Source organism: Geotrypetes seraphini, chromosome 8 (genome assembly GCF_902459505.1).
Source record: "Geotrypetes seraphini chromosome 8, aGeoSer1.1, whole genome shotgun sequence".
Taxonomy (NCBI): domain Eukaryota; kingdom Metazoa; phylum Chordata; class Amphibia; order Gymnophiona; family Dermophiidae; genus Geotrypetes; species Geotrypetes seraphini.
Genome location: NC_047091.1, coordinates 163,487,692 through 163,500,036, shown reverse-complemented (window position 1 = coordinate 163,500,036; position 12,345 = coordinate 163,487,692). Strand labels below are relative to the sequence as shown.

General features: G+C 41.4%; 1 protein-coding gene across 2 annotated transcripts in view; it reads right to left on the bottom strand.

Moving 5' to 3' along the window:
* The window catches only part of WSCD2 (WSC domain containing 2), a 353,658-nt gene that overhangs the window by 70,298 nt on the left and 271,015 nt on the right, over nt 1-12,345 (bottom strand). For both annotated transcript variants that reach the window (XM_033957413.1, XM_033957412.1), the window contains exon 6: nt 10,138-10,312. In XM_033957413.1, coding sequence (XP_033813304.1) covers nt 10,138-10,312 — 175 coding nt within the window. The remainder of the gene's footprint in view (nt 1-10,137; nt 10,313-12,345) is intronic.

Sequence of the window (12,345 nt, the reverse complement as noted above, 5' to 3'; positions counted from 1 at the left end):
TAGCAAATAGTCATATTTTAGTGCAGGTCTTAATACAACTCCCGGCACAGCCCACTTTACAGATCCGTCACTGGCGGAGCTTGAGAGCATCAAAGAAATGAACGTTTCTAAAACATATCCACTAAAACTGTTATATGAAATAAATAAATCCAAATCAACACGAATCACTACAAATTAAGGCAGATTGCGGTCCCCATTCCATTATTCAATACGGGAGAGCTATTTGAAAAAAAAATGAGCTTTTAGATGTCTGTTGAAAATGGGATAGTGAAAGAGCAACCCCTACTAACAGGACTGTAGGTTTAAAGGGAACAGAGCTTGCGCCTTCACACATAAGTGTCCCCTCCCCCCCTCCCAGCCCATGCTCTTGCCAAATTCAACCCATCTGAATGCCTACCTGCAAACTACATGCCATCTCATCTTGGCACATGCTTACAGAATACCGTGCAGCTGAAAAATAGCCAGTTATGCACCTGTCCAGAAAAGCAAGAAAATGAATAGAATATTGGCATTTATGCACTTTCTTGCCTATAAGTAATGCAACTCCTTATAGAATTACCTCTTTTGAAGGAAGATGATTTTATTCCAAGGCAAGAGAGTCTTAATATGCTGGACGTTTTTCTAGCAGAAATTATTCATACCGTGGCAGTAATCCTCTTCGCCCACATCAACGCAGAAATTCTGTCTTTTGCTAATCCATGCTCAATTAGAATGATACACTGGCAGTGGATTTCCTGCTGATCACGGCCTCAGTTTTCAGCATCTTGATTGTTTTGTCGTCTACTCGTATGTCATAGATCTGTTTCTCTGTCGGCTACACTAGAGCACACCTATGGAACCCTTTGGTAAGCACATCATTACCAGATCTTTCATAATTAACCCAGCAGTTCCAGTCAGACACGAGGCCATTTCTTTGATTTCTTCTTCTGTTCTTGTTTTATAAATAAAATCCTCAAAAGAGAAAAATTGCAAAAGAACATATAAGAATATCAGGCCGGCTACCGTACAGTATGCATAATAAAACGCTAGCGCAGCTTGAACATAGCGATATTGAGATTCTTTGTCACATAACAGAACAAATATGCTTAAAACATCTAGTTTAAGATTTAAAAAGAAGAAGAAAAAAGTCACTTTGCAAGCCAAGATCTTTTGAGTCCTGCCATGTTTGGTCCTCATCTTCCAGGTCATATTTGTTTGGTTAAAAACCAGTTTTGATCTCTGCCGTGGCTTCCTAAGTGTGCACTGTAGTTTCTCTCTTCAGTTGGGAGGTGGAAATGCAAATCCCTTCCTCTTGGATTTCAGGTGTTTGGGGGATTTCAGAGGTGGGAACAGATTTTCTCAACCTAAGTCTTTTTTTTTTTTTTTTTAACAGCGTTCATGTCAGCTGCCCTTTTCATGTTGGATTTTACTTTTCTTTAGTAGGTATGAGGATCTTTCTGATTTCCACAGCATAATGAGGGGGGTTGTGAATGCAAGCTTAGAAGAACAATCCTGGCAGAATTCTGTGCAAAAAAATTCAAAATCCTGTGCATCTCTCTCATCCCTGTTCCTGCCCCCCACCTGCCATGATCTCTCTCACCCGTTCCCCCCCAGCCGGCAATTCTCTTATCCCTGTCCCTCCCAGCCAGCATCTCTCTCACCCCTGTTCCCCCATCTTGTTTTAATTGCTTTTTTTAATGGCGTTTTCAACTAACGGTGCCAATTAAGCCAATTAAGAAAATTAAACAAGGCAACTAGATTGGCTAAGTGCACCGATCTAGGCACTTATTAACTTCAGGCATTGTTTATAGAATCAGGCCCTTGGTGCCTAAACTTTAGGCAACCTTTCCTGAGTTGACTCATGTACCCACTTAGGGGTAAATTCTATTTATGCAACTTAAAAAATTACTGTCAGAAAATTGGTGCTTCGCATTTTTCTATAAACCGTCTCTGGAGTTAGGAATGGTTTATAAAATCACACAGAGTGCCCATCTGCAAGACTAACATTTAGGTGCAGGCATTTATGTCAATGAAAACCAGGCCTAAACGCATGCTGCTAAGTTGTGTGCAGAACAGGCGTATTTTATAATACTGCACCTTTTAGGTATGCCCATGACCCGTTCATATTCCTCCCCTAGCCAAGCCCCCTTTTGAGATCTGTGCACCAGAATTTATGCACATCACTTCATTGAATATGCTTGGAAAGTTGTGAACATAAACTCTAATTAGTGTCAATACCTGCTTGTTAATTGGCAAGTGACTTTGGGCACAGTATATAGAATCAGGGGATAAGGATGTAAACTGTTTGGTGCAGGGGGAATTTGTATCTGAATACTTATCACCACTGTACAACACTGCATACATCTAGTAGCAAGAAAAAAAAATATTATTACCATATTTTTCGGTCTATATGACGCACCTGACCATAAGACGCACCTATGTGTAGAAAAGGAAAAACCCATGAAAAAAAAATTTGGTTCAGAAATTTTTTTTTCTTGGTATTTCCTCCTCTACATATAGGTGCGTCTGGTGGTAGGCAGCTCACAGCCCCCTGTACCTTTTTTTAAACACCGGTGGCCCAGCGCGGTCTCGCCAAAGGCTTACCGCGCTCCTGCTGGACGGCTGCCTCCTTTGTTGCTGCAGAGTGGTGAATAAGGCAAGAGCGTGAGCTTTTCGCTTCCTGCCTGATTCCGTGCCGCTTCATGAATGGCTGCCATTAGTTCTTGCGAATCGTGAGAACTGACGGCAGCCATTCACAGTGCGGCATGGGACCAGGCAGGAAGTGAAAAGCTCATGTTCCTGCCTTATTCACCACTCTGCAGCAACAAAGGAGGCAGCTGTCCAGCAGGAGCGCGGAAAGCTCCTGGCGAGATTGCGCTGGACCACCAGCGAGGTGTTTACAAAAAAAAAAAAAATTGTATTCGCTCCATAAGAAGCACCCACTTTTCTACCCACTTTTTGGGGTGGAAAAAATGCATTTTATGGCGCGAAAAATACGGTAAATACATTTGTGACTAGTTTTTTTTTAGCTAAATTCTTTCTGAGGTCAGTACAAAATCTAATAAACATGGTAGACATCTTGAGTCTGAATAGGGATATCACTTTATAACAACTTCTTATAAAACTGTTTTCCTTCCAAGGAACCTGTTTTACCTTCAGGCCATCAAACCTGAAATATCTTTATTTGCTAAATAATTTAATGGAGGCACTGAATCATTATAGGTTTAGATTATGTTTGACAATGTTTTTCTTTTGCATAGTAAGAAAATGATCAGTCTGACAAAATAAATTACTAGACATACCAGTATTTTGAATTAATGTACTCAGCCTAGTGGTACAAGTGCTTTATTATTAATAATAAACTAATTTCCCTTGAGTTCCCACTGACTCATTCAAGAACCAAACTCTTTTTAAACAAAAAATGCTCGGCTAGTGTTTTCATCGAATGACCTTGAAACAACAGAAAAAAAAGTGGCAACATTTTTTTCCGTTAAAATTCCACCACCCCTCCCCCTCATCTCCTCTGATCACCACAACCCCCATGGTAGAAATCCCTCCCCTTCCCATACAGGGAAGGATAAAAAAGCTTTACAGTAGTAGATTGTTTAACAAACAGGATCAAACTCGCATAGTTAAAAGTGCATAAATAAGGATCCAAAGTATTAACAAAACATTTCTTAGACCAGGTGTGTCCAACCTTGGTCCTTGAGGGCCACAATCCAGTCGGTTTTTAAGGATTTCCACAGTGACTATGCACAAGACCTGTTTGCATGCACTGCTTCCACTGGGGTTGTTAATACAAGACGGCAATTCATTTTTTCAGTCACTGCACCTCAATCTTGGAATTCTCTCCCTATTTACTTAAGGGAAGAACGTAATCTGGAGAAATTTAAGAGTAATCTAAAAACTTTTCTTTTTAAGGATGCTTTTGATAATTAGTTAACAATCTGCTGGTTAAAAATTCTTATTTTAATGTGTTTTTTTTGTTTTCCCTGCCTTTCGTTTTTTACCCTGATTGTCTTACTTTTCTTTAAGGAATTTGTATTTCATCCTCTGTTTTCCTTGTGTTTACTGTTTGTCTTTTAGTCTGTTTGGATGTAAAATTGTTAACGTACTGTATTGTTTCCCAAAGATTGTAATTTTTTTAAAATGTTCATCGCTTAGAAATGTGATTAATCAAAGATTTTATTAAACTTGAAACTAAATCACATTCATATTCATTGCAGAAATCCTGAAGACCTGACCTGGTGAGGGCCTGACTTAAACAATGTCCCTGCAGTTTCCACAGACGTCCTCTCTATGTGCAATAGCTTATAGATCTGGTTAAACCAAAGCATAGTAAGTTCAATTAATCCTAATGTTTTCCCTAAACTACAAGGGTCAATTGAAAAGTTTCCGGCCTGAGCAAGAAAGAACAAAATTAGCATCACAATTCTATAGCTACCCATCAGATGGCACTGACAAATGTCTAAGGCTAGATTTTCAAGTCAGTCTGACTTCTAGTTTTGTCGTGTCAGCCTTTTAAAGTGAACAACTGTTTCATTTTATTAAAAAAAAATGGATGAAAATGTCTCTCTTGCTGCGATAAAATTCCTTCATTTGAAGGGAAAATCGTCTACCGAAATTAAATTCAAGTTATATGCAGTGTAGGGTGATGCATCTCCTTCATTTTCAACAGTGAAAGTGTGGGCTGCTAAGTTTAAACGTGGCTGGACAATCAATGTTGATGAAGAATGCTCCAGACGTCCCAAAACAGCAACAACCAATGAAACGGTTAATGAAGTTCAAAGAATCATGATGGAAGTTTGCCGATTGGCCCTAAATGAGATAGTAGGGGCTGCTGGCATTTCATCAGAATGTGTACACGCCATCCTACATCAACATTCACTGTGGTTTGAATTAATTTCCCATCCGCCGTACTCTCCAGATTTAGCCCTGTGCGACTTCTTTCTGTTTCTGAACCTGGAAAAAAATGACTATCTGTGAAGAAATTTTCTTCGGATTCTATGCTCAAAGATCCTGTAAATGGCTATTTTTCTAGTTTAGACATTTTGTATTTTACTGAAGGCATGAAAGGTCTGGAAAAAAGTTGGAGCAAATGTACAGAGTTAAAAGGAAACAATGTTGAAAATAGATTTCATTTCCCCCCCAAAAAAAATTTGTTTTCTTAATTAGGCTGGAAACTTTTCAATTGACCCTCCAATCAACTACAAGCTCGCCATGGAATAATAAGCTACTTCCATAACTAAAACAGCGGTTTATGTATGGAAATGACTGTTTATAAAACTGCATAGACTCGTTTGCAAGGAACAGCATGTATGCAATGCCATTTTGCACATAACAATGGTCCCAAACCTAGTCTTGGAGGTACCTGAGCCAGTCAGGTTTTCGGGATACCCATAATGAATATTCATGAGAGAGATTTACATGCACTACCTCCACTACATGCAAATCTGTCTCATAACTATGACTCCAAAGCCCTGTCTCTAAAAATCCTGGCCATTGACAAAGTCTTACTGGAGGAACATGACAAACTTATATCCTGCTCTGCAAAACTGGAAATTGTTCCAATCTGAATTGGAGCTTTGTTATTCTACAGTATGCAAATAAATAGCATTTTTATGACAACAAGAGGGATCATACATTTTAAGAGTTAGCATTATATTATTCAAAGTAGATGTCTGACCTCTTAAAACATGGTATGAGGAGTGTGCCGAAGATAGGCAAAGCTAAACTTGATAGGTAAGCCTGAAACATTCTGCATCGTGACTTTGTTTCTTAAATGTGCAAATCATAAAAGAAGAAAGAACCACAGGGGAAACAATTATAATGGAAGCAAAAATCTTTCTGCTGCTTGAACAGAAGAAGACAGACCCATAATGAATCAATCAGATCTCTGGAGGCAGCAAGCTCTCTCTAGTAAGAGGAAACAGGCAACCCACGGGTGGATTCTTGCTTGGAAAGAACACTTCAAAAATGTAGAGATCCCACCAGCGCTCAGGAAACCTGCATTCCCACATCCTGCTTATTTGTTGTGTATGCTTTTGGCAGGTTGGACTGCTGCACTTTCACAGGTAATTGAAAGAAATCATTATTCAGGTGCTCTTAATTTTTTATTAATGATCCTATTTGGAGTTTCTTGCAATCAGCCTCATACATATGCTGATGCCACCAGCTCAAGAGCACTGAATTCTTTGAATAACTGACTGGGATCCCTATAGTCAAAACTGACCTGTTAGGATTTTGCTGCATACTTTGCCAACAAAATTAAAAATCTCCGCCAGGATTTACGGCAGCCTCACCCAGTCTCCAATCAGATAACCAGAAGCTCACAAACTCGCCTCCTCCTGACAAATACATATGGGATTCTTTTAACCCAGTAACACAGGAGGGTCTTTACAAAATCCGAAGAGAGACCTATGACCAATTACCTGCCCCTTCAGTCCTTGTCCATCAAAGGCAGTGTAGCAGGCAAGTAGGGGCCTCATAGAAGGCGCCATAAAAATTGTGATCTCCTCTCAAATGGGCAACTACCAACAACATTAAAAAGGGCAATGGTAACATAGTAACATAGTAGATGACGGCAGATAGAGACCTGAATGGTCCATCTAGTCTGCCCAACCTGATTCAATCTAAAAATTTGTTGGGTTTTTTTTTTCTTCCTCTTCTTCTTATCTACTTCTGGGCACGAATCCAAAGCTCTGCCCAGTACTGTTCTTAGGTTCCAACTACTGAAGTCTTCATCAAAGCTCACTACAATCCATCTACACCCTCCCAGCCATTGAAGCCCTCCACAGCCCATCCTCCACCAAATGGCCATATACAGACACAGACCGTGCAAGTCTGCCCAGTACTGGCCTTAGTTCTTCAACATTTACTATTATTTTCTGATTCTAGATCCTCTGTGTTCATCCCACGCTTTTTTGAACTCCGTCATCGTTTGTTAAAGAACAACTACCTCGATCAGAACAAACTGGAAAGTTATTGGCCAGTATCTAACATCAATCCTCAAATGTAAACTATACTCTCTTCTGAAGGGTTTCCAATCCCTGTCCTAAATCAGTAAATAATAGTGGAGAATAAAAAGACTTCAGTGCCAACAGTGCAATGTTCAATTCAAGCAAGCCTGAAGTAGTCAACCAAGCACACCTTAATCATAGGCCCAAAAAACTCCACTAGTGGAGTGGTGTCAAATAAATATTCCACTAGTGGAGTTTTTTGGGCCTATGATTAAGGTGTGCTTGGTTGACTAATTCAGGCTTGCTTGAATTGAACATTGCACTGTTGGCACTGAGGTCTTTTTTTCTCCACTATTTACTGAATTAGGACAGGGATTGGAACCCCTTTTGAAAGGTCACTTGGACACACAAAGTCAGAGGCGTGAAGAAAGTACAAGAGGTTTATTACAGCATGCCGGTCTCTAGTGCAGTGAACAGCCTGCTTACTAGAGTGTTAGAATCAGGAAATGCACGGACTTTTATGCCCTTTTCACTAAACATATGCAAACTAATACATGCAAAAACTACAACTTCTCATTTGTTACTTCTATAACTTTTCTACAATTATTATTGGTCCTAAGCCAGCACTTATGATAGTTTCAGGGCTACAACTTATAGTCCTATAGGAAACTAGCTCATTTCTCTGCTTATCTAAATCTTACAGTTCTAAATGTTACATGTACAGGAGGGTAGGGTACATCAAATGGCAAAGTAGGGGAGTGGGAAGGGGCTTCAAACTCTAGTGGGGCTTGAGTGAGGAGGCCAAAATTGGGGAATCCCTAAAGTGGAAGACCTCCACCCTGTACCACCAATGGTAAAGAAGGGGAGTGGGAAGGGGCATCAAACACTAATGGGGCTTGAATGAAGGGGGTATTATCTATTTATCTTACAATGTGGTAAGGTAGGGACATACATTTTAGGCAGATGAGGTCAGTAGATTGTACACTGTTTTCAGCTATGTAGGCCAGAGCAATATTTTAAACAACAGTTAACCATTTCATGACCCTACACTTTCAGAAGAGAGTATAATTTACATGTGAGGATTGATATTATTCTTGATTTTGTCCTTTGGGAAATTTTCCAGTATCTAACATCCCACTTACAGAGCAAACAGTCTGTATTCAACTCAGTGATTGGCTAGAAGAGGAAAATGGGCTAGATCTCTGTCGATCTGGATTCATACCCGGTTATGAAACTGAAACAGTCCTTGTATCCCTACTGTGGATCATGGTATTACGCTAGCATGACCAGCAGATACAGGTATCAATGGAACAATACTTGCTTAGCTTAGACCGACAACAGTTCATAGCGTTTGGCAGCATGTCATCATCTTATTCTAATCCCACAAATCAGTGGTGTTCATTATTAGTATTTATTTGCAACAATATTTGTATGGCACAGTGGTTAAAGCTACAGCCTCAGCACTCTGAGGCTGTGGGTTCAAACCCATGCTGCTCCTTGTGACCCTGGGGGCAAGTCACATAGGGCAAGATTCTCCAAACTTTAACGCCATCGCTAAACTGATTTCCGGCGGTTTAGCCTGCATGCATTTCAGTGGCGGATTATCAAAATGGATTATCTCTGTCTTTAGCGAGGTTTCTAGCAGTCTCCGACAATGGCATGCAAATGTGCTCATTAACATTGAAATGAGACCTCCGGTGGATTCTTAAAAATCGCCGAGGCATTTTTGAAGAGTGGTAATAAGGGCTCAAGCACTTATACTGTTTGGCTAGCACAGAAATGCCAACTCTCCATCCCCCCCCGACACGCCTCCCTCGGCCAAAGTAATAACAATTTTTTTTAGCCCATGGGTAATGCGCACACATTTGAAACTTACTGTGGGATGCCTCAGCGCACCCAGTGATAAATTATTTTAAAAAGACCTCCTAGTGCCTAAAAATGGAATTGCTTTATAGAATTGCCCTCCAAATGTTTTAGTACATGCTATTAGGGGAGGGGGGATTCATCATGATGCGGTAAAGTGTCATCCCTTACCACACTTTGATGTCCCATGGATTTCAGCAACCTGCAAGATAACAGTATCTCAGGATGCTAGATCCCATCTTAGAGGAATAATGCTGCTTGCTATTCCTGTGGTCCAGCAGTATCGGACCACAAAGCCGCAGCCTGGTGCTCCTGGGCCATCAGCTGAGGGACCCTCCAGACCAGTGGTTCCCAAACCTGTCCTGCGGGAACCCCCAGCCAGTCAGGTTTTCAAGATATCCCTAATGAATATGCATGAGAGAGATTTGCATACCTGTCACTTCCATTATATGCAAATCTCTCTCATGCATATTCATTAGGGATATCTTGAAAACCTGACTGGCTGGGGGTCCCCCAGGACAGGTTTGGGAACCACTGCTCCAGACTTTGACCCCCTTCACTCAAGCCCCATTAGTGTTTGATGCCCCTTCCCACCTCCCCTACTTTACCATTTGCATTGGCGGTACAGGGTGGAGGTCTTCCAGAGGTCTAGGGAAGGGGGCTCTTCGGGCGAAAGCAATGCTCAGTTGCTCCTGCCCTGTCCTTTGCTGGTTGCAAAATGGTGCAACTACTTTTAGAGGTCGGATCTTCAGTATAAGGAAAAAGCTGGGGTTATTTTACCTTGGTTTTTGGGCCCTAACGCAACTTACGTTGTGTCACCACAAGACATGTTAGGACACTTGCATAATAATAAGATGCAAAACTTATTTATGGTCGAGGCATCTTATGTCAGGCAGTGTTAGAGCCTTTTAAGTGGCGTTAAGGCTCATTTAATACAACTTAAGGCTCTAACACTGCTTGACGAATTCCCTCCCTAGTTTAAAGGTGCGCTCGCATGAAATAGTACACTCATATACTGTGCATTAAAATTAGATAGTGTATCCTAAACTTTTAACCAATGAAGGACAAACAGCAATACAAATTAAATATTTTTGCCACCACACCCCTCTTCAACATCCCCTGCATGCTCTTTGGCTTTCCTCTGTGAATTTGACAGTCTAATTACCTCTCCAGAAAGGACAAATGTTCTTCCATTGTAACCCTCTGTTTTTTTATTTCTTTTGTAATCCGCCTTGAACCGCAAGGAAATGGTGGAATAGAAATGTCTAATGTAATGTAATATAATTAGAAGTTCAATGAGAAAAAGCATTGAAACAAAGAACCCGTAAAGTCATACCTTGTACTTGGGTCTGATAAACAACAAAGTACTCCGAGTTCCCACAGCTCTCAAACTCTTCTCCACTGCACTTCTGAGTGCAGAGCTGCTCATCCTCCCGATCGTGAAGTGTGAAATACGTCGTAGGGAAGCCGCAGTGACAGATCGTTCCTGCAAGCACTGCCAAGGGATATTCCTGCGGGGAAACAAGTTACAGCACTGCCTCAGTTCAGCTGGCTAGAGTACGAGAAGGCAGGTGCTTACCTTGCATGGGTAATTTTTACTGAGAATAGCTAAAAATTTCCACTCACTGGGAAAGGGGGGGGGGGAGGTGTTGGAGGCCCTATCTGTGCTCCTAGGCTTCTGTTCTCATCTGCAGCTTCTCAAAAACTTTGGCCGTTCACTTGCTGGGTTGTAAGCAAAGTCCTCCAGCCCACTCATGAAATGCCACATCGGTCAAAGATTAGAGCTTTAGTGAGAAAGGGCTGGATTCACTAAGCCCACCGATCAAGTCCCGACCAGTTAGCGACCCCTTTGCGACCCAATTTTCCTCCGACCCGATTCACTAACAACTGTCCCAATCGTTCTCCGGTCCGCGCATACAAATGAGGGGGAATGGCATTCAAATGCAGGCAGGCAGTGATTCACTAGGCAGGCTGACCGATCCCAAAATAAGCGACTGCTAAGGACCAGTTGCTCAGGTCCTTTCCGACTGCGCTGCCTTCTGCCGCCCTGCTCTCTGCCCCGATCTGCTCTCTGCCCCGACTCTCCTGCCCTTCCCTGCAGTGCAAGCCCATGGTTTTAACCCGCGGGTTTAAAGTGGGTTAAAACCACGGGCTCGAAAGTGAAGTTAAAAGAAACGAAAAATCGCTGCTTTTGTAAGCCTGCGCAGACCATCTATAGGCATGCTTCAGGATCGCTCACTAGCAATCTGTGTGGTCGGAGGGGAGGCTTTTCTCCGATCGCCCCCCATTTAAATACTGGCCCGTTGTGGATCAGTCAGCCTGCCGCGGATCGGCCACGATCGGCAGGTTAATGAATCTAGCCCAAAGTCTATTACTGTCATTCACACATGGCAAATTACGTGCAACATCCAAAGTAATTGAAGAGCGCCATGTTCAAGGTGTAATGGTTTAAAAAATGGTAACTATTTGCTCTGATACAATAAAAGTGCAAGTTTTATTTTACTTCTCAGGCTAGCGAAATGATCAATAGTTAACGGTAGATACCCCTATTGGATACATGCTGCCTTATTTTTTTATTTTTTTAACTTACAGAAAGCCAGCTATAGATATTAAGATAAATCAGTGCTCTGCCGAAGAAAATAAGTTTTACAAACTGCTATTGCCCGCTATTCAGGTAAATGTACTTACGTATAGCTTGTAACTTTTTTTTTTTTTTTAATGTATATTTATACTTATACAAAATACACTAAGGCCCAGATTCTATAAATGGTGCAGGTATCATCAGCCACCTAAGAAATGGTCACCCATTGCAAGTCAATCACGCACTGGCGCCATTTGTAGAATTGTGGCTGTTTTGGGTTTTTAAAAAAATAACATAAGCGCCTTTAATGTAGGCCAGCATTTTAAAGGCCTATATTTAAGGTGCCGGTCTAGCGCCTATGGAGGCACATAAGGATGCCTAGGAACACCTAAGGCATGAGACTGGAGCCTTAGAACAGTACGTTCAGGTTTTTAGAAATTTGCCCTCTGATTGGTCGGTTAGGTGGCGTGTCCTGTACAAAATTTCAGCCTAAGTGAAAAACGTGTACAGAAATATATTGAGCTAACACCCAAATACGGTCTACGAATTAGAAAAGAACAGGAAGGATCCGAGATTCAGACCATGGGAGGCAGCCCAGCTATCTCCCCTAGTCAGCAGTGAATCCTGAAATTCAATGCTGAGCTATATCCGGCAACCAGCATTGAATATCCAGGCATTTTTTGGCCACAGGCATTTTTTGGCCACTAGAAACTTAGCTAGTTAAGCCAATATTCATCAGCTGACTGGCTAAATTATAAAAGCCAAAAGTAGACCTACTATTTATGCAGGTCTATCTGAACGCTTAACTTAGAGAGTCAGTCAATGAATCTTGGTACTAATCGGTTATGCTAACCATGAATATTCAACTATCTCCTGCTGAATATTCACGAATAGCCAGCTTAGCACTGTTTAACTGGCCAGGAGCCATTCCTGACCAGATAAATTGCACTGAATATTGGGTAG